The sequence below is a fragment of the Pseudonaja textilis genome, chromosome 4 (assembly GCF_049901715.1).
Source record: "Pseudonaja textilis isolate UNSWEBS1 chromosome 4, rPseTex1.2, whole genome shotgun sequence".
In the NCBI taxonomy this organism is placed as follows: domain Eukaryota; kingdom Metazoa; phylum Chordata; class Lepidosauria; order Squamata; family Elapidae; genus Pseudonaja; species Pseudonaja textilis.
This window is the reverse complement of record NC_141993.1, coordinates 644,865-669,284: the sequence shown is the minus strand read 5'-3', so window position 1 is coordinate 669,284 and position 24,420 is coordinate 644,865. Positions and strand designations below refer to the sequence as shown.

Sequence of the window (24,420 nt, the reverse complement as noted above, 5' to 3'; positions counted from 1 at the left end):
CCACACCCACAGAACTGGTAATAAAAAAAAAATTGAATCCCACCACTGGCTATTTCTCAAGGTATATCCATTAGGCTGAGGGTAATAAGGGTTTAGTCTGGCAAGATTCTGTCTGTTATGTGTTAGCAAACAAAGAACTAAACTTTGGCTGAACTGTTCCATATGAATCTGACAATGTGTGTCATGTGTACCATTCTGGCTGCCATCTTGCCTTTTTTAAATCTAACCCTGCAACCACTCTGGTAAGTATTAAAATGAATGGTAGGTATCTAGAAAAGATAAGAATTTCTATATATGAGTAAATATATGAGTGACCTACAAGGACAATCATAAATCATCCAAGATAAATTTTTAGTTTTCAAAAACCAAACGGGGAGGGAATAGCATGCAAATTGATAATAAAATGGCACTAAGTAAGTGTAAAGTTACATTTGGATTATAGTAAATCTGCTCAATGAAAAAGTTCCAACTATCTCACACATGCTTTCAGCATTTTACACATTTATTGGCTACTATACAACTTTTTAATGTGTTTTTTTTGAACAATAAATAATAGTTCTATTCAGACAGAGGTTATCTTTGTCAAGTTGCTTTTATAATCTAAAAAGGCAAGTATGCTTCTGAAAAGTATTGTGATTAATATTTTTAATTGTCATATAATATTAGATTAGTGTTAAAATATAATTATAGCATATATAGCTCACCTGCATTGAGGCAGGAGTATGTTAAGAAAAATATTACTATGGAGAAATATGTCTCTTTAGTTTACTTTATTGTCATTGCACTTTGTACAACAAAATTAAATACCATCTTCAGTGTACATTATGACTATGAAAATAAACACAAACCCACATCCTTCACATTCTATACAGTAGAATTCAATAGAGTTATTGCCCTGGGATAGAAGCTCTTTTTCAACCTATTTGTGCTTGTTTTTATTATCCTGTACCATCTGCCAGATGGTAATAGTTCAAAAAAAGGGTGCCCAGGATGAGTTGGATCTTTGAGAATGTTTTAAATTTTCTTAAGGCAGTGGGAGCTATAAAGCCCTTCCAAAGAGGGGAGAGGGCAACCAATGATCTTCTGGGCAATGATGTTAACCCTCTGAAGTGCAGTCCTATCTGCCACTGTGCAATTGGCAAACCATACTGAGGTGTAGTATGTTAAAATGTTCTCTATGGTGCGGCGGTAGAAGGTCACTAGCAGTTTTTCATTCAGTTATTGTTTTCTGAGAGTCTCAGGTAGTATAATCTTTGCTGGGCCCTTTTGACCAGGGCTGCAATGTGGGCACCCCAGGTCAGGTCCTCTTTTAGGGTAACACTCAGAAACTTAAAACTGGCCACTTGCTCCACTTGGTCTCCATAGATAAGCAAGGGCTGGATGTCTGATCTGTTCCTTCTATAAGCTTGGTCTTATTGGTGTTGAAGACCAAGTTATTGTCTCCACACCACGAAAGCAACCAATACACCTCATCTCAGTAGGCAGACTTACCACCACCTCCGGAGATGAGCCCCACCACCGTTGTATCATCTGCAAATTTAGTAATAATATTACTAGCCTGAGTGGGAATGCAGTCATGCACAGTCATGTATTTTCAAACAATATGCCACCTGGATGTCTTAAAATTGTAGTGGAAGTGAAAGTCCTAGGTCAAAGATACCTGCTTAGACACAGGTGGTGTCCAACTGGCAAGTTTAATTAGGAATCAATTAAATGTCCATTACATACCTTTTCAAATATGTGTCCCCTGCAGGATGTTCTCTGCCCTGCACAGGCGCAGGTTGTTGGGGATGGGCCTGTGTTGTCTCCATCTCAAACTGAAGTGCAAATGGTTCCTGTAGTTTGTAATCAATTTGAGATCCCCATCAGCCTACACCTGCATTCAACAGTGAAGGGACACAGGGCAGAAAACAACCTGCAGAAAACACAGCTCCGCAACACAGTCCCTTTCAGCAGTTCCAAGAAGGCTCCACACCTTGTTGCACTACTCAGGTGACCCTGAGAACACAGACAAACTTCCAAGTGGCCTCAATGACTCTCTAAAAGATTGCAAATGGCCAGCTGTCTGCAAAGAATATAAATCCTTCCATTCCCCACCATCCAGTCAGGGCTGAAGAAGCTTCTTGGATGAGAAGTGAAACATCTTCAAAGAAAAACAAGGAAGTCCTGTTGCCTCTTGAAAAAGCAGCTTTGGGACAACCATGACCTGGATGACTGAGAATTTCCATCGACAAAATATAATGAAAGAAAATGTAGGACAAAATCAAGAACAAGAGACACACACTGAAATCAAACGAACAATGTGAGATTCACAAACTAGGCACTCTGTTCACTACAGAAGGTGAATGGGGACATAAACAGGCTATCAGAAGCAGCCTATAACAAACCTTTCCCCATTAGTTTGCAATAAAGCAATAAAATATCCTTAAACAATATATTTGGGACACTGGTTTTTTAATTGATATAAATCTCAACTTGCACCAATTGACGTATTTTCCAACTGAAATATACCAGCTTCCTGTCATTTATCTATCACCACCATGAAATTCCGTAGGGCTTTCACTCTGGCCAGGCCGGATGCATTAACTTCTGTCTTCTTACTAGGACAAATTCCCCATCATCAACATACAGTATATGTCCTTGTAGGCATAAATCAATGGGGATTTTGAACCACATATTTCCACACTAATATCTCTATGGTGGTTTGTAACCAGTTATATCCTCCACAACCATGTTTGAACAAACAGCCTTCCCATCAATCATTGCATGAGATTATTCACAGGCCAAGACACGAAACAGTGAAGTTCTCATGCCTTAAAATATGGATATGTTGATGCACTAAATTGTGTTCCAATGTTTTAGTCTTATAAACAACAACAATCACTATCGTGGTTCATATAAAAAGAAAAGTATTGTTTGATTTAATCAATCTAGGGCAAAGAGGATACAGAAATAAGAAATTTCCCATTGAATGAAGACAATGCTTCCAAATGTATTTAAATGTTTGAATGTTCTTTTCAAATTGGTCCACCTGTGAATCATGCTTTGTACCAGGAGTCTTGGCAACTTTCATTATTATATTAATGGTAGCTGAAAAGATAGTTTGATAACAGATATTACATATACTCACTGATAAACCAAGAATATTAAGTTCCAAAATACATGCCAAAATTGGGTTTGACTTTTCTGCAAACCAGAGCTCAGATTTTTAAATCTTAATATCGCACGATTTTATAAATGATGACAACCGTTTGCAGTTTCCTGCCTGTGATTCAATGGTTGCTTGTCCATGGGTGACACCTTTTTGGTTGAAATTTCAAAGGTCATCTTATATCTGCAGATGGGCTGTGTTTATCAATAGTGGAACTGAAGCCGCATTCCTATGCCAACTTTACCTGGGAGTAAGCTTTGAGTCATTTATGTTCATATAAATATGCATACCACTTGCTGTGGCTAACAATTTCTAATATTAAAAGTTTCATACTTAGACAAAATTCCAGATGGCCTCTACATGTCAATAAAGGTTCATCCAATTCTAACTCTTTAGCGCCATCTAACAATCAAATAGTGCAGCCCAGATATGCCTTCCTAGGCCATACAGTGGAAGTCAGCCTTGCTGTTTATATAATTTATTTATATAAAAACCATTTATAGAACTGCGCATGTTTAAAAAACTCTGGCTGGCAAATAGCCAATAAAATGGTTTAAAACAATATAAAATGGTATAAAAGCCAACAGCGATAAAAATAAAATCAGAAAATCTGGTGTTGCAGCCTTCTCTAATGCACTCTCATTCTCATCCCAGTCTGGCCTTGCATTACCCCAACACCTGGGGGAAGAAGAGCCAGGTTTTAAGTGATGTCTGGAAGGATGAAAGGCCAGGGACCTATAGGATCCTAAGGGTGAGGGTGTTCCATAGGGTAGGAGCAGCCCTACGGGAAAGGCATGCTTCCAAAGACACACAAGATGGCCGTATCTGAGGGAATGGGCCTGGAGTGAGATGGGCAGGTGTCCTCTGCCCTATGGGATGCATAGGTGAACTCAGGGAGATCGAAAAGCTGGAAAAGTTATAATCAGAACCTTGATTGGCACCCAGAATAACACATAATATAGAAAGAAGGCAAAGTGCCTCTGTACTATATGCACAATTGTATGCATGTAAGCTCCTGATTAGTTTGATGGAGCTCAAGGGTGGAGCCAGCAAAGAGATCCTGATCCTCTCTTCCATTTTATCTTAAAAAAAAAAAAAAAGCAATTTCAGCCCTGAATAATGAAGCTACGGCAAGGGAAACTCTGAGAGGTTTAATTTAAGTGCTAATAAATTATACCGTCAAGACTTTTGTTTAAAGGGGATATATATTCTGATCAATAGAGGAAAAGATTGCAGCTCAAATGAACAGGACTTGGCAGCTGAAAGTGTGATCTAAAGCAGGCTAAATCTTTCTTAGTTTAAGCCTCATAGTATCCTTCAAAACAGAGAGAGAGAATTGTGTGTGTGTGGAGGGAGGGGAGAATCACACAAGACTGCATATGAATCCTATTCTCAAACTGCAAATAGCACAAGGACTATTGTGTGGATGAAAAATCATTCTGTGCACTTATGTATTTACATGTAGTAAAAAGAGAAATCATACCTGAGGGCACAAGGTCTCCAAATGACTGGCTGCAGTTTGGACAATGTTAATTCCTTCTTCATTTGTTGATACCGAGCAAGCGAGATTAGCCACCTAAACAAGGGCAAGGAAAAACACTATTAGTAAATTTTGATACAATCACAGAAAACCTTCCATGATCTTTTGTCCTCCGATTGCTTGGATTATAATCAAGGCCCTTGGTACCAGACTGATTTGGTGAGATGCATTTTATAAGGAGTAGTCGTCCCTTAATGACTGCCTTGGTTAGTGGCCATTCAAAGTTACAACAGCATTGAAAAAATAAAGTTACAACTGGTCCTTGGGCTTATAATCACCATCGTGTCCCCATTTAAGTGAACCTTAAATACAGCAGTATTAATTGGGAATGTTACAGATAATTTCAAAAGACAGCTCCTGTAAGAAAAACCACCAGCCATTTTTTAATTAAGAATCCATTCAAGTTGTCACAGAAGAACTTGTTATCATGAAAAAAGCTCACTGCAGTCTAATAGTGAAATCACCTTATCACAAGATTTGTAATCTGTAAATCTGGACTGATGACCCCAGAAACCTTTTATGCTCTTTGTTGTCTTCCTTTTTCTTTTTAGGCTGGCAAGTGTAAACACTGTAGAATGTTGTATCTGAATAGGATATCTGTTGTACTGCCAGTGAGAAGTGTTGCATGCAAAGTCTAGTGAAGAATTATGTTGTATTCTTCCAGTACTTTATTGTACTCTCCTTAGGTTGAAAAACCTTTGTCTCAATAAAGACTGTCAACTTCTATTGAATAAAATCCTTTCAGTTTATTAAAAACTGTTAAGATAATTTGCTGAAAAGGGTAAAGAAAGAAATGGCAACAGTGAACAGGATCTGCCAAATGTAATTATAGCTTCAAAACATCTGCAGTTTCATATTGGTAGCATCTTCTCTTATTGTTATAATCTGATTCAATATCGCAGGCATACCCATTCCCTTCTGTCACTAATGATACTATTAGAGACACAATCAAAAAGTAAAATGCTCAATTACTTGCATATGCAACATTTAGAACCTGCAAATCTAAAATGTATTGTGAGATCATTGACTCATTTAAAAATGTAACCATTGAAAATATTCTTTATTCTAATTGGAAAATATCTGAAATATTATCAGTGAAATGGTAGTGAATACAACTAAGCAAATACAAGTACCATCAAGATTATTTAAATAGGAAGCAAAGATACCTGAATATGTTTTAAATATAAAAAGAAACAAATAAGTAAGGGCATATCGTCAACTATATTTTTTGTTATCACATACAATTTCATTATTCTATTCACTTCTTGGAATGAATTTGTATAAAGAAAATTTTAGAAGTAAATATCAGAGGGATAATAAGGATGTGAATAGGAATCAGTGCAAATTGTTGGCTTATCCTTAGGAGCAGCAAATAGTAACAATTAGGCAGTGGATGTAAATAAAGTAATAAAGCACAACTATAATGACATGGGAAAATACCCGAACAAAGCTGAATACCATACATGTAAGTACCCACAAAAACTTAAGAAAACAAATAAAGTAATGGTATGCACACTGTCTTGGTCAGATACTTTTCCCTCATAAAGAAAAATGTGACCCAAATGTGATCCCTCTGCAGATGATACCGGACTGATCTCACACAAACACCCCAAAAACAAAAAAAGAAAAAAAGAAAGAAGAATACAGTAAACAAAATTCTACAAATATGCTGATAAACAACAAGCTATTCTCTCCCCAACACTTAAAGAATGTACTATATCAGAAGTGGTATTCAGCAGGTTCTGATCAGTTCTGGAGAGCCGGTAGTGAAAATGTTGAGTCGTCGGAAAAACTGCAAATACCACCTCTGATTGGAGATTTTACGGTATCTTTGCCCTGCCATGCCCACCAAACCACACCCATAGAACCGGTAGTAAAAAAAATTTGAATCTCATCACTGTATCATATACTGGAAAAATCAACTAGTCCAAATAGGAAAGTCTTTAGGAACAACAAATATTGGATGTTTATGATTTTTTAAGGGATAGGGGAGTTGATTCCTTCAATGATGCCTTTGACAAGCCACTGCCAGTTAACAGTAAACAATGATGGACTGCATAAATATAGTGCCTATGGCAGAGTAAGATGGCTTGATCTATTACACAAACTGGGAAGGTCAAAATTTTGTAGTTTTAATAACACAAAAATTAGAAATCTCATTTATATGAGATTATCCTCTTAACTTGCCACAGACATTCCAAAACATCATTATTATATTATTGTTATGCTGCTGTCTTAGATATGCTAGAATTCATTTGCAATTTTTTAAAATCTCTTTTCTTTAAATAACTTTAGAATAGCTTAGAGAATGTTTTAAAATATGAGGAAAGAACAATTCAAGGAACTGAAATTACTTCCTTATAATACATCAAAAATAAGTAATTAAGTGCCAGGTGCATAGTACATCTTCTTCATCATTTTATGGTGTTACTTGAATAATTGCTAGATTCCTGGGTCAAAATCAAATTTCCAAAGAATATTAGTCAGTGAAGCAATTATTTGTACTTTTTCTTTATGTTGTATTATGAGGAGGAGGGGGAGGGGGAGGAGATGATTATAATGATCAATAGCTACCTCTAGTTCTGAAGCTACAAATAGTTCATCAATACTCATGCAGGTTGCATGCTATTAACAGTCCCTGTTTCCCACAGCATTCTTTCCACTGAAGCATTCAAAAAGTGTCTCTGTACGATGAAAGTATAAAAGTATCAGGAATATAGGTTAGGAAATAAGATAAGAATGTAATCAAAGAAAAATACAATAAGTTAAGATATGAATAAAAATGGATAAAATAAATGTGAAAAATATAAGAATATCTGTGAAAATTTATAGAAAATGGGAAATGTAATGATATGATAAGAAATTGAATATATAAGATAGATATGTAATTATGGTCATGTTTATATGGAAATGTAAAAACCTGGAATCACACTGTTCACTAAAAGAGATGTTTGTAAAAGATAAAAAAATGAAAACCTTTTTGAGAAAAAAAGTGCCACTGTACAAAATATAAGAGATAAGTAGTTAAAGACGGGTAGAGCTAAGTGGAGTTTTATAACTCCAAACCAGCACTTTGAATGGATCCAGAAACCTACTGGAAGTTACAGGGGCTATAATGGGCCTCTGGAACACACTCTTATACATCATGCCATTTTCTTCTCTCCAACTGTCTTCAACACTTCAAAATTCTTGCTACACTGAGAGATTCTCAAATTAAATCCTGCTGAAAGCAAGTGAAAATTTCTTGAGTTCCATGAGTGCTGAGATGGTTTTTATTCTTATATATTCTATTGAAATGACCAAAGCAAGATGTATATTTCCATAGATTTCACTAAAATAAAGTAAAATAGTGGACTTACCTGACTGATATTTAAGTGGTTGAATTTACACAACAAAGGGGGGAACAATGGACTCTAGTGAGGACAGAACAATATGCCCACAAGCACTGGGGAAAAAAGTAGGGCTTTAAAGGTTTTAGAAACTCTGTCTCAAATTAAATATTTTTTTCAATCAATCAGAATAGATCTGGAAGGGGTCTTAGAGGTCGTCTTGTTCAACCCCTTGTTCAAGCAGTGGGGTATATCCAAGGTGAGATAAGCAGGTAGACAATCCTGGAATGGGACAAAGCAGGAAGCATTTTCATAGCCTGAGTTCAATATCCCCATCACTTGATGATGTTAAGTAAACATTTGATCTGCTCATGAAGAAGCTTGTTCACAACCTGCTACTTCTGTTTATCAGTCCAGACACACTAGACTCCACAAGAAAACTAGAACCAGGCTTTATTGAGATACGATGTAGTAATAAAATATTGAAGTCTGATTGTGATTTTCCTTCCTTCTCCTTTGTACCTCATTGAGTTAAAGAGGAGCCACATTGATTCTCTTCCCAACAACTATCCCTTTCCCAAGGCTTAAGGAAGTTTTCTGCACATTTTGTTTGTGTAACGATTTCTGATATTTGCCCCAAGGCTATCTCTACAATTCTGGGACTAATTTCCAGTTATATAACCCAGAGCTTTGTGGACAATATGCTGAATGTGGATCCAGATCCATGTGGCATCAAACATGATACTCCACTTTTCTGAAGCCTGTCTGATGTATCTGCTTCATCTCTGATTCTATATGAAGGATTGCCAAGAAGAAAAAAAACAAAACCTTGCTCATTCCTATTCGAGGTGTCTGCTGTCCTCTGTCATCACTCTGTGATCTAGGACAGGGGTCTCAAACCTTGACAACTTTAAGACTTGTGGACTTCAACTCCCAGAAGACCACAAGTGTTAAAGTTGCCAAGGTTGGAGACCCCTGATCTAAGAAGCAAAAAAAAAAAAATCATGTATCCCCAATGACTGAGTGTATACTGTGTACTTTAAAAAGGAATAATAGGTGACTTTAGGTTATATTTTAACTCATTTGGAGAGAAGGTAGCATCTTGGGAAAGGCTGAGTTAACAATTAGAGGCATTCGTTTGAAAACCTGGAGCTATTCCCAGGAAGAATTCCTCTGAGAATAGAAGGAACACTGCCAAGCCTTGGTAAGTGTAAAATTTTGCCCTGTGCCAGATAAAACAAGAAGAAATTCACTAAATTGCAGTGGGGTTATAACAATGCTGGTGACCCTGGTGTTTACATGACATCAAATGAAGCAGGCGTTTCACAACTGGTGTCCTTTTCCTAGGAGATTCCTTTCCAAGGAGATCAGCCGGAAATATAGGTGCTAAGATAAATGGTTGCTAATATAGTGTATATGATGAAAGAGATCAAATCTCAACAACATAATAACTGACATTTATGAATCTTCCTGGATTTGCTTAAGCAGTATTACAATTAACAGAACAAAAATAAATCTCGCTGTTTATGCCTTTTGCAAAGCAAAGCAATAAACTGAGAGAACTGGATACTATACTATAAATTAATGTTTCTCAGCCTTGGTCATTTTAAGATGGGTGAAATTCAACTCCCAGAATTCTCCAGCCTGACTCCACAAATGTTCAAGTAGCCAAAGTTGAAAGACATTTCTATAAATGGTTTGCAGTCACCCTCTTGACATTCGGATATCCAGCGAACTCTCCCACCTCATAGGCATCCTGGCTGAGGACATTTATTTATTTACATTGAAACCTTTAGCAGATCACCAATCATCTAAATTAACTTTTAATAATTATATGATCTCTACCTTCATATGATATAAGTGCATGTTATTGCTGCTGTGCATGGTGAGTATAATTGAGTTGGAATGTAGCTAGAAGTTTAGCATGCAAAGATCCCTTACTGTTTTTACTGTAACACACTTATGGTTGTTTTGTTTTTTTTCATTGTTCCCTTCTATAGCAAAGGTTGCGACCAGGTAATCAAAATTCTGGCTTCTTTTTTTTATGCACATTGATTTTTTTAAAAACTTTTTTCTGCAAAACCTTTTGCAAACAGACCTTTCTGAATGTTTTAAAAATGTAAAATTAATGCTAGTACCAAAGCAAAAGAATTGTAATCCAAACAGGTCCAAATACTTCCAAAGACAATAGCATGGAAATCTGTTTCAATTTGAGCTATTATGAATTCATTAATGATCTTATGGCAGCTAGCAAAATCTCTTTCTTTCTCATCTGTCTGCCTCTATCTATCTATCTATCTATCTATCTATCTATCTATCTATCTATCTATTCATACGGCTGTCCAATGCATATTACAACATCAGACAAAAAATATATCAGATCTGAGGCCATTCTCTTTTCCACCCAAAGAAACCCCTTATGGTAATTGTATGGTTCACTGATGTTCTCTTTGTGATAATTTTTATGATAAATATTGTCTATATGCAAGGTACTACTTCTCTTCGGCTATAGTTCAGAATAAACAACAGCAATAAACTCTGATTTTCATTCCCCCCCCCCCGATAATAGATTGTTTGCAGTATTATCCACAAGCAGAGTGATTCATCACCTCCCCAGCATTCCCCTTCATGTGATGAAAAAAGAGATCCAAACATCTTTCAGAAGTTTAATGAAATAGTCACCCTATGGCTATCATCAGCGCATTTCTACTTGCTTCACTATAGACATCTCTGGATTTCCTTTCTGATTCAGATCTCCAGCCTCATAGTTAAGCCAAGCCTGAAAAATTGCAGAACTTCACATTTGGAAGACGTTTGGATTCAGAGTGAAAAAGCACCTAAAGCTCATCCTTCCAAATGAAATATGAGGAACGAGGGAAGAAAAACACTTCAGATGCTTAGGTCTAGACAAGGATTATCAATTTTATTAAATTTGCTTCCTATTGCGTAGGTTCTGTAAGATCTTATTTTGTCATGTTAATATAAATAAGAATGTTTTACAGATATCAAAACTGATGATGCTTCTAGAGAGGATAAAAATGAGAAAATACGATGAAGTTTTAGAGAAGTAAACTGTGTAGCCATATAGCAATATACTCATATATTATTACTCCCCAAATTTAAAAAAAAAACACGATTTAAGGCAGGGTGGGATTCTACCAGTTCGCACCTATTCGCTAGAACCCGTTGTTAACATTCTAAGCAGTTCAGAGAACCGGTTGTTAGAAGAAATTACTGGCCTAATCCTGTAAGGAAGGCAGGAAGGAAACATTCTGGTGTTGCTTACAGAAACTGCTTCTCCGTTAACCTTGATTACATTCTTGGCAGGACTAGAATTCCTGCCTCAGGAACTTCTCTGGAGTTTTTTTCCCCTCCTTTGCTGGTACTTTGCTTGTGTGGAGTGACTATTCAAAGTTACAATGGCACTGAAAAAAGTGACTCATGTCCATTTTTCACACTTACAACTGTTGCAGCATCTCCACAATCACGAAAGGCCAGGCGAGGAGATGCGTGCCTCGATATGAGTGATATTGAGTTGGCCATGCCCAGCCAATAACATGACCACCAAGCCACGCCCACCAACTAAGCCACACCCACAGAACCGGTTGTTAAAAAATTTGAATCCCACCCCTGATTTAAGGTATAATAGACACTTCTCCTTATAAATAGAAGTTTTATTTTTCTTTTGAAGTTAGTTATCAAGAAATGAACTACAAAAGGATGTATTTCATTTAGAGCTTTCAAATGCAACAGTACTAAGCTGAGAAAATGCTTTTACCATTTCTCAGAGGCAGAATACAATTGGCAGTGTTAAGAAAATTATATTCCACAACTGTAAAAAAAAAATCTTTATTTGTATTACTTTACAATAGGACACATAAGTAAACAAATAGTTCTCGGTGCACATTATTTAATTGTATATGTGAGTGAGAGTCACTTCAGAAAGTAGTATTTATTGTGAATTTATGCTTTCTGATCATTTATTGCATTACACTGATAAAACTGGATTCTACCATTTTGCAACCCATCTGCCCTAAGGCACCTTCTCAATGGTTTCAGAACACTCTTATTTATATGGAAAGGCTAGAAATGAATACAGTGAAATTGTACAAATTCAGCACTGGGATCAGGGAGCTTACATAACAAATTGTGAAGTGTGAAAACTTTGTTATTATACTGTATATAAAAGTTCAAGTCATTCCTGAATGTATCTAGAAGGCCAATTTAGTATAATGAAGATGTACCCAATAACTGCAGTTTTGATAGGCATTAGCAAAAGTTATTTAGAAATTTCTTTTTTTTAAAAGCTAGATAACAGTGGTATAAGCTTGTACTGTGATGGTATGGGAGACTGAAATTCTATAGCTGAAAACTGCATAGATCAGGTGAAAGAAAGAAAGAAAAAATGGCACAAATTTCAGTCCATGGTTTTCAACTTGCATTTCCGATTTACAAACTAGAAACTTGATGGGGAGCAGCAGAGTGTGAGAGAAAACACACCTAATTGCCTAATTATAATCACTTTCCTCAGCATGGGGAATAAATTGCATGTCATATAAAATTTGAAAAATATGTCCCGTGTATGAACTGTGCACAATTTGTAAAATGTGCTTTTGTTAAGATAACAATGAGAAGTTTGCAGATTTGAAAACTTGATTCATGTATATGCCAAGAAAATTTACTATCTCCTCAAAGTTTTCCTTTTAAAAAAAGACAAATTACTCCTATTCAAGGCCTGGAATAGCAATTAAAAATGATAGTTCGGTGCTTAAAGTGGCTCCTATCTCATTTTACCTAATATTAGGTCCAAGACTGAGTTATTTGGAGTTTAAATCAGCCTTAATGGATTGGCTCATATATAGTCCTTTGGAGAAATATTGACTTTAATCTGGTCCAGGCAAGTAATCTGAATTAAGAAATATATATCTTATTTCTTTTATCAGAATCCAAACATATTTTGAAAATGCAAATCATCTGTAAGCTTCAGTAATAAAAATTCAAGAAGCTCAGTGAAAAAAGATGGGCCCAAAACATAATCGACCAGACATCCAGCCCTTCCTTATCAATGGACACCGAGTGGAGCAAGTGGCCAGTTTTAAGTTTCTGGGTGTTACAATAAAAGAGGACCTGACCCTGGTCAAAAGGGCCCAGCAGAGATTATACAACCTGAGGCTTCTCAGAAAACAACAACTGAATGAGAAACTGCTGGTGACCTTCTACAGCTGCACCATAGAGAGCATTTTAACATACTGCACCCTTGTGTGGTTTGCCAATTGCACAGTGGCAGATAGGACAGCACTCCAGAGGGTTTATGTCATTGCCCAGAAGATCATTGGTTGCCCTCTCCCCTCTTTGGAAGAGCTTTATAGCTCCCACTGCCTTAAGAAAGTTCAAAACATTCTCAAAGATCCATCTCATCCTGGGCACCCTTTTTTTTTTTTTAACTATTACCATCTGGCAGACAGTACAGAATAATAACAACAAGGACAAATAGGCTGAAAAACAGCTTCTATCCCAGAGCAGTAGCTCTTTTGAATTCTGCTGTATAGTGCGGTGTTGGTGTGGTGTTGGGGGTTTCTGGTTCAATGTGTGAAGGGTGAAGGATGCGTGTTAGTGTTTATTTTCATGCTCATGGTGATAATGTGCACTGAAGATGGTGTTTGATTTCATTGTACGAGGTACAATGACAATAAAGTAAACTAAACTAACATAGATATAGCAATCAGTTTTAGAACTGACATTGAAGATATTAAAGTCACTGATAGAGTTTGCTTTTAGGATCAACTATCAATAGTAAAGAAACCAGCAGCCAATAAATACACCACAGAATAATATTTGACAGAGTAGACATGAAGACCTTGGAAAACATACAGTATGCAGCTGTTAGAATATGTCTACACCTACGAAAAATTGTTCAGGCAATTATTTTCCCCATGACATTCTATAGAAGCAAAATTGGACTTTGAAGAAGGAACCATGAAAGAGTATTAACACTTTTGAACTTTGGTGCTGGAGAAGACTCCTGAGGATACCATGGATAACCAAGAAAATGAACAAATGGATCATTGAAAAAAAATGACAAGCAAAACTTAAGGCACAAATGACTCAAATTAAAACTCAAATTATCTTACTTTAAACACATTACATAAATACCTAGAAGAAGTCCACAATATAGAGAAAGGTGGAAGAAAAAGAAAAAAGAGTGATCAAAAGCAAGATGGATGGATTCAATTATAGTGGTGATGGATTCACCCATTGGAAGACATGAAGGGCCAAGTAGGATCAGATCATCTTGGAGGAAATTGATTTATGTGGTTGCTAAGAGAAGCACTGACTTGACAGCACATAATCAGCCAATCAATTAGACATTCTCCTGCAGAAAGGATCTAGCCATTATATGCTTCAATAGTTAATACCATTTAAAACATAGAAGACAACAATCAATTGCTCCCCCAGTCCCCTAATGAGTGGGCATCAAGGGCAAATGAACACAATAAATGATAACATTGTCACACAAACAGCATGACTTATGCTCTTGTGTCAGACATTAGGACACAAGAACATCATGACAGAATTTCTGTGATGACACCATCATAAACTTGTCATTTTGATGTCACTGTTGTGTTATGGATGTCACCATCTCCTCGAAAAAAGGAAAAAAATTAACCAGCTTTACTGATGGCTAAACATCAGATAAATTTGCATTTTTGCAGTTCTTCCAGGAAAAAATGACTAAAGGATTTCTGAATGTATTTTCTGAAGCTTACAAAATAATAACGCTGCAAACAATATCATACACAAAGGCATAGCTCAACCAGTGTTGCACCATTTTCATGATGAATGTGCTAATTTAGATTCTTTATAGTACAATGTAATACAAGTAGAATTTGTTTGGTTCTTCTGTGTATGTTTAGAAAATAAAGAGTACTTGGAACTTGCTGTATACTTAACTGTTCCTTGTTTATCATTTCAGTATAAAACTAAAATAAAAGTTGCATTAATATGTGAATGGCAGGCTTTTCACTTTCAATTTTATCCCAAGGCTTCTGTTCCTTTTCTTATCAATTGTTGGGCACAGCATCATTCATTATCTCATTTATTTTGTAAGGCTTCACTTATTTTATTTTTACTGTTTATTTGACTATTACTGTTACAGATTAAGCTCTGGAAAATATTGTTAATTTATTTAAGGTATATGTAGACATGTATTCTTGAAATAATCAATTTTAAGAAAGAAAAACATGGAAATTGAAACATGATTTATTTGATAAAAATTATCAAAGTATCTGGCTTCCATAATAAGGCTGATTTTTTTAAAAAATGTAAATGGGATATTCAGAATAAAGAAAAAAAGTCATTTTTATATATTAATTTTTCTAATTATTTAGGAACCGATGGCCACCAAATAGGCATCCTAAGTTAATTGGCAGTGAGCAAATTGATTGTGCTAGTTCACAACCATAATTTCTTGTCATTTATTTCCAGTTGTTGGAGAGATCTATTTCTTTCAAATCCTCTGAGGAACTTTCCAGAAACATCTTCCTCTCTTGGATTGATCTAGCTAAGATCTTTATAATCTTTTCAAAGATTTCATAACTATGAGCAAAATTCTGGTCCTATCACACAGAGCAGCTGTAACTTTATTTTAAGTCTATTGATAACCTGAGATGAATGTTGTAAGTGATGTTCTGCTTTCACCTTTATTTTAATAAACCCAGAATATCTTTCACTTATGGGGACATTCATACTTTTTGCTCAAAAAATCCATTTCCCTCCCAAAAGTTTAAATCAGAGCTGTTTCCATGTCCATTTATTTGAGGAATGCTACAAGATTATTTTTTTTCTAAATCACAAAAAGGGCAGTTCTTGAAATGTGAACAGCCAGGAAATCAATAGACATTTCTCCCTTATCTCTGCAGGTAGCATTAAAGCTAGCACCAGTCACAGCAATGAATTCAGCAAGGAATTGTACCTTCATAGCAAGGAATTACAACAAATGTGAGAAGACTAAGAAACCTTTCACTGGAAGAACAGTGTGTAATCCTTTTAGCTTCACTTATGTCAAAGAGTATTTTACCTTCCCTACAAAGGTAAGATGAAACCAAACCTAAGAAAAAAGATGTAGAATAACAAATTGAGCCGCATTCCTGAAAAGGCAATGATTATATTGATCTATAAGAAACCCATCTATGATTTGAGGTACCGGCAGTCTTGGCAAATCTTTTAGGTGGGGAAGGTTATAAGGCTGGCAAAATGTTCTCTGGTGTCCTTTCAACCAATTCACAGCAGCCATTGATGACTATTCCTGACAACTGCCAAGGACTAATGTCAGGTCTTTAAATTCTGAAAAATGCTGCATTATCAGGACTCAGTTGTGGCCAGCAAAGCCTTGTTACCATTCACATGTCTTACCTGCTATTTTCATTTTGATTAATGTCCTAATTGTGTACTCAGAGGGCAGTCAAGGGTAGTTAAATTCCTTCCTGAAAAAGAAAGATCTGGCCATTATAACACAAGCCTCAATCTCATCTAAACTGTATTCCTGCTCATTAGATTTCGTTATGCCTAGATATGATAATTTGCGAGAGTGTTAGGTATCTCATGTAAATATGCAACCAAAATATAGTTCTAATGCTATTCAACCAATACCGATGACCAGTCATAATCCAAATGCTGTTATTACGTCTATTGTGTATGCATTAATTAGCATTTGGATAACTGAAAGCAGAGTTTGTTTCCTATTATTTTCAAGCACTATGGAGTTCCATCCATCCACATATGGATTTCCTTGGCCCAAGTATCCATTTCACTAAGATTTTTTTTCATTTTGCCAAACATAGAATTAATTTAGTTTTATTGATAAATACAACACTTTTTCTGCTTGCTATGTTTGATTTCTATTATTTTTCTATGTGTACTGAAGTCTTCGCTGAATTTTAATTTGGAATTACCTTGGGGATCCCTTTAAAGGTTGAAGATGAAACCTGACTATTTCAATAAACAAATAAATAATGCAAAAGGACATATTGGCCATTAATTAAGTTAATTTTCTTTCCAGAGATTCCATATGATGTATATTATATTATTTTTTGCATATTTATTTGGTGCTAAAGGGCAGGAGTACAACGGAGATTCTTTGGGGAATATTGGCCGTCATGTTGATCCCTGTCATGACAAAGAATTCTTATTTGCTGGGAAATATCAAAATACAGCTAATTGGTACAGTCTACATTCAAAGTAAGAGAGCCAGTTTGGTATAATGGGCCAGAAACTGGGAGCAAAGCCAGCATGGGCCAGTCCCTCTTTCCCAGCCCTAGGTAGATGGCAATGGCAAATCACTTCTGGAATCTTGCCAAGAAAACTGCAAGGAGTAGTCCAGGCAGTCATCAGGAGCCAACACTGATTCAGAAAGTACCCTCACCTCCAAAATTAAAACTGACTATATATCAATTTTACATGACACAATAGATGTCCTTCTTAAGAATGCTGCCAATTTTCTAAAGTTTTGGTCTCCAATTGAATACTGCTATCTTGTACAATTCATACTATGGTCCAAAACTAGGTCACCTGATAATTAACTTGAAAGTATTCACAGGTTGCATCAGTGCCATCTTATATAAAACATCTCTTTTTCATTGACCCAACTGATGCTTGCTACAAATCATTATATGCTTCCCTGTTTTCATTACATTCATTTGAAATCATGAAAAGATACATGCTCAGCATTACAAGACAAAATAGAAAGACCTGAACATGGATTGGAGAACAAACAAAAGTATACAATATCATCAAGAGAGTAAAAGAATTGAAATGGAAATGGGCAGGTCACATAGCAATGAGAACTGATGGCAAATGGACCAAAGCAGTCATAGAATGGATCTAAAACAAGATGGATTGACAACATTAGCAAATTGCAGGTCCAATTGGCAAAAGAAAGCTCAGGACCGTATTGATTGGAAACATGCAGAAGATGCCTTCTTCCTGCAGTGGATAGACAATGGCTAAAATGATGATGATCATGACCATGATGATGAAATCCTGACATCATAGTTGGGCCTTCCAAATCACATGTATTTCTCCAACTCAGCCGTTATTTGTCTTTTAGATTTCATATAACATTCTAAATGCATGATCCATAATTGTAATCCTGCTGACATTTTCTGATTCCTGCTCAGAAGCAACTTGTACGACTAGATAGAATCACAAGATACAGGCAGATGCAGTTTAGAGGTTAATGCTGAGTAGGTGACAGATTCCATGCTGCTCAAAAACAGGTTTAGCCCAATTCAGAGATTCTGATCAAAGAATTATATTTAAACCCAGCCATAGGTCGTGCTGTTTGATTTATATTACATAATGTAAATGAACAAGCTGACAAATTCAGAGTGTAGGCAAAATTTCCCACATTCTCAAATCTTAAATTTATAAGAATAATTTGAAGAACTCGTTGCAAAATTTTTCACTTTAATATTTGCCCATAATCCAATTAGTCAATTACTGCAATAAAGGTAGTTATATTGCAAATTCTGAATACATTGAGTGTACAGGTAAAACTCAAAAAATAAGAATATTGTGCAAAAGTTCATTTATTTCAGTAATGCAACTTAAAAGGTGAAACTAAGATATGAGATAGAATCATTACATGCAAAGCAAGATAATTCAAGCCGTAATGTGTCATAATTGAGATGATTATGGCTTACAGCTCATGAAAACCCCAAATCCACAATCTCAGAAAATTAGAATATTGTGAAAAGGTTCAATATTCTAGGCTCAGTGTCCCACTCTAATCAGCTAATTAAGCCATAACACCTGCAAAGGGTTCCTGAGCCTTTCAATGGTATCTCAGTCTGGTTCAGTAGGAATCACAATCTTGGGAAAGACTGCTGACCTGACAGTTGTGCAGAAAGCCATCATTGACACCCTCCATAAGGAGGGAAAGCCTCAAAAGGTAATTGCAAAATAAGTTGGATGTTCCCAAAGTGCTGCACATTAATAGAAAGTTATGTGGAAGAGAAAAGTATGGAAGAAAAAGGTGCACAAGCAGCAGGGATGACCGCAGCCTGGAGAGGATTGTCAGGAAAAGGTCATTCAAAAGTGTTGGTGACTTTCACAAGGAGTGGACTGAGGCTGGAGTCAGTGCATCAAGAGCCACCACACACAGATGGATCCTGGACATGGGCTTCAAACATCGTATTCCTCTTGTCAAGCCGCTCCTGAACAACAAACAATGTTGGGCTAAAGAAAAACAGACCAGATCTGTTGCTCAGTGGTCCAAAGTCCTCTTTTCTGATGAGAGCAACTTTTGCATCTCATTTGGAAATCAAGGACTCAGAGTCTGGAGGAAGAATGGAGAGGCACATACTGCAAAATGCTTGAAGTCCAGTGTGAAGTTTCCACAGTCTGTGTTGATTTGGGGAGCCATGTCATCTGCTGGTGTTGGTCCACTGTGCTTTATTAAATCCAGGGTCAATGCAGCCATCTACCAGGAGATTTTGGAGCACTTCATGCTTCCTTCCGCAGACGAGCTTTATGGGCATGCTGACTTCATTTTCCAGCAGGCCAAAAGCACTAAAACCTGGTTCAATGACCATGGGATTACTGTGCTTGATTGGCCAGCAAACTCACCTGACCTGAACCCCATACAGAATCTATAGGGCATTGCCAAGAGAAGGATGAGAGACATGAGACCGAACAATGCAGAAGAGCTGAATGCCGCTATTGAAGCATCCTGGACTTCCATAAGTAATCAAAGTTGTCTGGTATTCTATTTGATGATTTAAAAATGGAACATTTGTGTGTGCTTGCATATGCATTCATATATGTATAATTTTTAAACACTGAATATACAAACACACACACACACACACACACACACACACACATTCAGTGCATCCTTTTTTATGTACCTATATTTAGACTGTATAAGCCTAAATTAATTTCTTTACAAGAATATGATTATCAAATTAAACTTACTTACAATTAATACCGTAATCTTAGTATGTGACCTAATAAATGCTACAAAGATAAGAAATTGAATTTTCAATGTAATATGCCTGAGACTTTTTAAGCACCTTGACTGTATTTTACTTTCCATTTTCAAATTGTTCAAGAGAGAGATGCCATCAAATAAATACAGAGCTATTAAACTAAAATCTCATTTGGTTTGTGATTTTATTGCAAAGTATATTGACTGTAAATATTAATGTTCATATTACCAGATAAGGTAAGCTATATCATTGAAAAAGCCAGGCAAACTGAAAGCTATACCCTTCAAAAACAACATTTTCTTTGCCCTCAGTTTATAGAAATGATTTCAAACATGTCCTCAATTAACATTAAGGAAAGTCAATTTCTAGGAATAATCCTAGAAATGTTTTCCTAAAAGTATCTTCCAGAAAATGTCCTGGGGCAAATTTCAAGTACATCATTGCAGAATTGTACAGGGGACTATTGAGAAAGGATCTTACAGATCACAAATGTTCCCACCAACCCTTCCCCCCCACACATACACTACACACACCCATTTGTTTCCAGAGCTATTCTTAACACCTAGAAGCCATTTCTTTGTATCAGGTACACATGCATGATTGCCAGTTGGCAACTGATGAAGTTGGATGTGGATTATCTTCTATAATTTCCTAGTAAATAAATCTCTTTCAGAATCTCTTTAAGTGAGGGCAGGGGGACTGAGGATGACAGCGCATGCTCTTTTACTGGAGCAACGAGAATTTTCAAGATGTCAAACCATCTGGGCTTCACTTTAATTCAAAATACAATTCAGATGTTTGTGATCAGAGATCAGCAATGTCTCCTTTACCTTAGCATCAAGGTCCTACTGAAAGATGTTCAAATGCCTTTACTATCAGAAACAATAGGTAGAAACAGGGGAGTAACAAAGGAGTAGTTTCCTCACTGACTTGGAGATTCTCTTCCTCTTTTGTTTTTAACTTCAGGAACCAAAAGCTCTTAATTCTCCTAAGTTTTTAATTATTATGCCATTAGCAGATTTAGTGCTCCCAGTTTTATGCACCAGCTTCTAATTTATATTTCTGGTTTTATGCACTAACTCTGAATAATCTCTGAATTGGATCATATCTTTAACAATAGTAAAATTGCTTGCCTCACATGCCTCTCTTTTTCATTTTCAGCAATGAAACTATATTTCGATTTCCAGAACTACAACAGAAAGCAAGACATTCAATTAGACAAAAGATCTCAGGATGTGAACTTTTTACCTGGAAACTGTGCTCAAAACTACTATTGACAATTGATATTTGAGCAACTATGTCAAGAACACCCAGGAAGTTCATGTTGAACTGTCAATTGACCAGAGCACAGATCAATTGGTATTTAGGAAACCAACTTTCTAAGCATCTGCTTTGATGTACCTTTAGAAAGGAGTGGGGGCAGGGGGAACCTGAAGCAAAGTGTCCTACCTCCAATTAAAATGAAGGATGCAATTTTCCTTCTTGTTCACTAATGTTAAAATGAATGTTAAAAGGTTCACTAATGTTAAAATGAAAAGACATTTGCCTGCTTATTTTATTCAGTGTTTGTTCTTATTTTTCCATTCAGAAACCAGACTGCAGCCTCCCTCTACTTTACAGTCTAATTTTAACTTATCATGAAACAATTTCAACTCTTCAGTGTTTCTTTTGCAGCAGAGAAATAGAAATTGAAACTGCTGGAAGATTCTCTCTCTCTCTCTCTCTCTCTCTCTCTCTCTCTCTCTCTCTCATATAAACATGTGTAGCTTGTTTAGTTTTGTCTTAATTTATGAACCCAACTGTTGGGATTTTTTTATACTGGATCACAATTTACTGCAAAATAAAATTCCAAGCAGTTGTGCCTTTGTCAATAATTGTTATTGGGAGACATCATCCTAGCATTTTGAGGACAGATAAAACAGAAGCTAAAATAATTTAGGAATGTTAAAATACAGTAAGTAAAATATATGTGCTCAAGGAGATAAAGTACACTTTCCTTTTCAAAGTAGTTGACCTAATTCTCCCAATCTCTCTGTATTAGACCATAAACATGAAGAAAATGTTAATATCATTAATTCTCTTCCACGTGAACATGAGGGGAGACCTCCACCTTGATCAATTTCTTGACAAGCATCATATGTGTGATGACACCAGTCTCTGTTCGTATAACCCACAATTACAGCACATGGTCACAATGGCCGGTTTTTTTTCTTTTAAGTCTTCTGAAGTTGTCATCTGGGCAGACAATATTAGTTAAGTGAGAAAATGTTGTATCATTGAGAAAGGTAGCAGCATGGGAAGTCTCTTTCTTTTACTACAGCATTCTCCCCCACATATTTCTTTCTCGTTGAGTGATGTTTGTGTGCTCACAGGATCATGTAGGTATTGACCTTCATTCTGTACAAAAGATAGCAGGGTGAAATCATGGAACAATAATTTCCTGAGACTCTTGGAGGGATCCGTTGACAAATCACAGAAGCATGGCAGGCACAAGGCTGGTCTTCTGACCACTGATGCTCAACCTGAGGCCTCAGCATTGCAAGTTGCCCTTAAGGCCCATTTCTCTGGTCCTTAGAGAGCACCATCTGACCATAACTACTTAACACTGTTCAGCTTGATTTCCAACCATTTTGAAGTAGAAAATTAATTAAAACAACATTTATGGGTCAAGATTATATGCCTATTTGGGGGGGGGGGAGGGGGGAGAGAATACCAGACAATCCTGTTTATCCTATGAATATGAAATATCTAAACTCTTGCTCCTCCAAAACTTCTCAAGTTGGCCCTCAGTACTCAAAGGTATTTCTCCTTACATCTGCCATAGACACACTAAGACAAGGTAGACAATCATGCTGGCTCAGGAATTCTGGTCTACAGGTCATAAAGGGGCTATAGTTGCCCACTCCTGCTCTATGACATCATAGATGTCTTAGGACGTCAGAGCAGACCATGAGAGAAGAAATCAGCAAGCCATGCAGAGGTGGTATTCAGCAGTTCTGACCAACACTCAAAAAGTGAATGGAACTTTGATCACATCCTTGGGCAGAGGTGGCATTCAGCAGGTTCTGACCAGTTCTGGAGAACTGGTAGTGGAAATTTTGAGTAGTTCGGAGAACCAGCAAATACCACCTCTAACTGGCCCCACCCCCATCTATTCTCTGCCTCCCGAGTCCCACCTGATCGGCTGGGTCTTCTTTTGTTGCCCTGTGCAGGAGAACGGAGCTGGAAAGCAGGTTAGTGGGGTAGGGAGGGAATGGAGATTTTACAGTATCCTTCCCCTGCCTCACCCACCAAACCACGCCCACCAAGCCACATCCACAGGGACTGGTAGTAAAATATTTTTAATCCCACCACTGAAGCCATGATGGAAGAAGCACACTGATAATGCTGTAACAGCAGTTATTTGATTTTCGAAATATTACAACTTGACCTTGAAAAGAACCAATTACAGTGAATGGTTACAGGAATAGTGATGGGATATCAAGCATGTAGCCAGAACCTGAAAGCCGAATAGTGCTATAAAACCCACAACAATCTAAATTTAGCATTATTACACAATATCAACTTTAAAGAACTTATTAGAAGAGACAAGGGTTATATGCACAGAGGAAAATAAGTAGGGAAAACCTATATTATGTACCAAAGTAAAATTAGAGAATTAAATTTTGAGACCGAGCTATCTGAAATAATGTTGTCTACCAGGACCAAGATCCTTCAGAGAGTAGCAGCACCTATATTTTTACACTCACAAAGACTTTTTTGTGATTTTGCCACTCGTTTAAAATGTTGCTTGACCTTTTAGAACTGTCATATTTCATTTTGGCTTTACCACAAAGTTCAGCTATATTTACTGCCATTAGTTTTGCTGCCCCGTTTTTATCCTATCTGTTGCAGTGCATTCCCTATTTAAAGTTTTATATTATATGAATTCATATTTTTTTTCTTCCAAAATAGCCTATTTGAACCAACTGTTCTCTCTCCAGAGAAGGATTATGTGATGACCCAGGGTGGGATACAAAAGCAACAAAGTTACAAAAACAGGTGAAGTCTCTTTAATTCCTTCAACTTGGCTTTACAGGTCCAATTATCATTGACTGGAGAAAAAACTCCCCCACAACCAGTTGCGTTCAAACTCAAAATACATATAAATTATAAATAGAAAAACAACAACACAAACCATACTAGAGAATTAATGAGACAAGGCAGGATAAGGGCTTGAAGATGTCCACAGATATTGAAATACACACACTGGGAAGGATGCTAGAACTCAGATAAAAACTGACAAGACTAGAAATATTTTCACGCTTTGCTTCCAGCACTGGCCTATGAGCAGTTTGTTCTTTTAAACAGTCCTCACAGCTGCAGCCCATGAAGGGGATCAAGGCCCTTTCCTCCCCCATAGACCACGCCATT

General features: G+C 36.6%; 1 protein-coding gene across 1 annotated transcript in view; it reads right to left on the bottom strand.

Annotated features, from left to right (window-relative positions):
• The window catches only part of CTNNA3 (catenin alpha 3), a 711,430-nt gene that overhangs the window by 260,532 nt on the left and 426,478 nt on the right, over positions 1 to 24,420 (bottom strand). Inside the window, exon 10 of the mRNA XM_026714519.2 lies at positions 4,635 to 4,727. Within this exon, the coding sequence (XP_026570304.2) occupies positions 4,635 to 4,727 (93 nt within the window). The remainder of the gene's footprint in view (positions 1 to 4,634; positions 4,728 to 24,420) is intronic.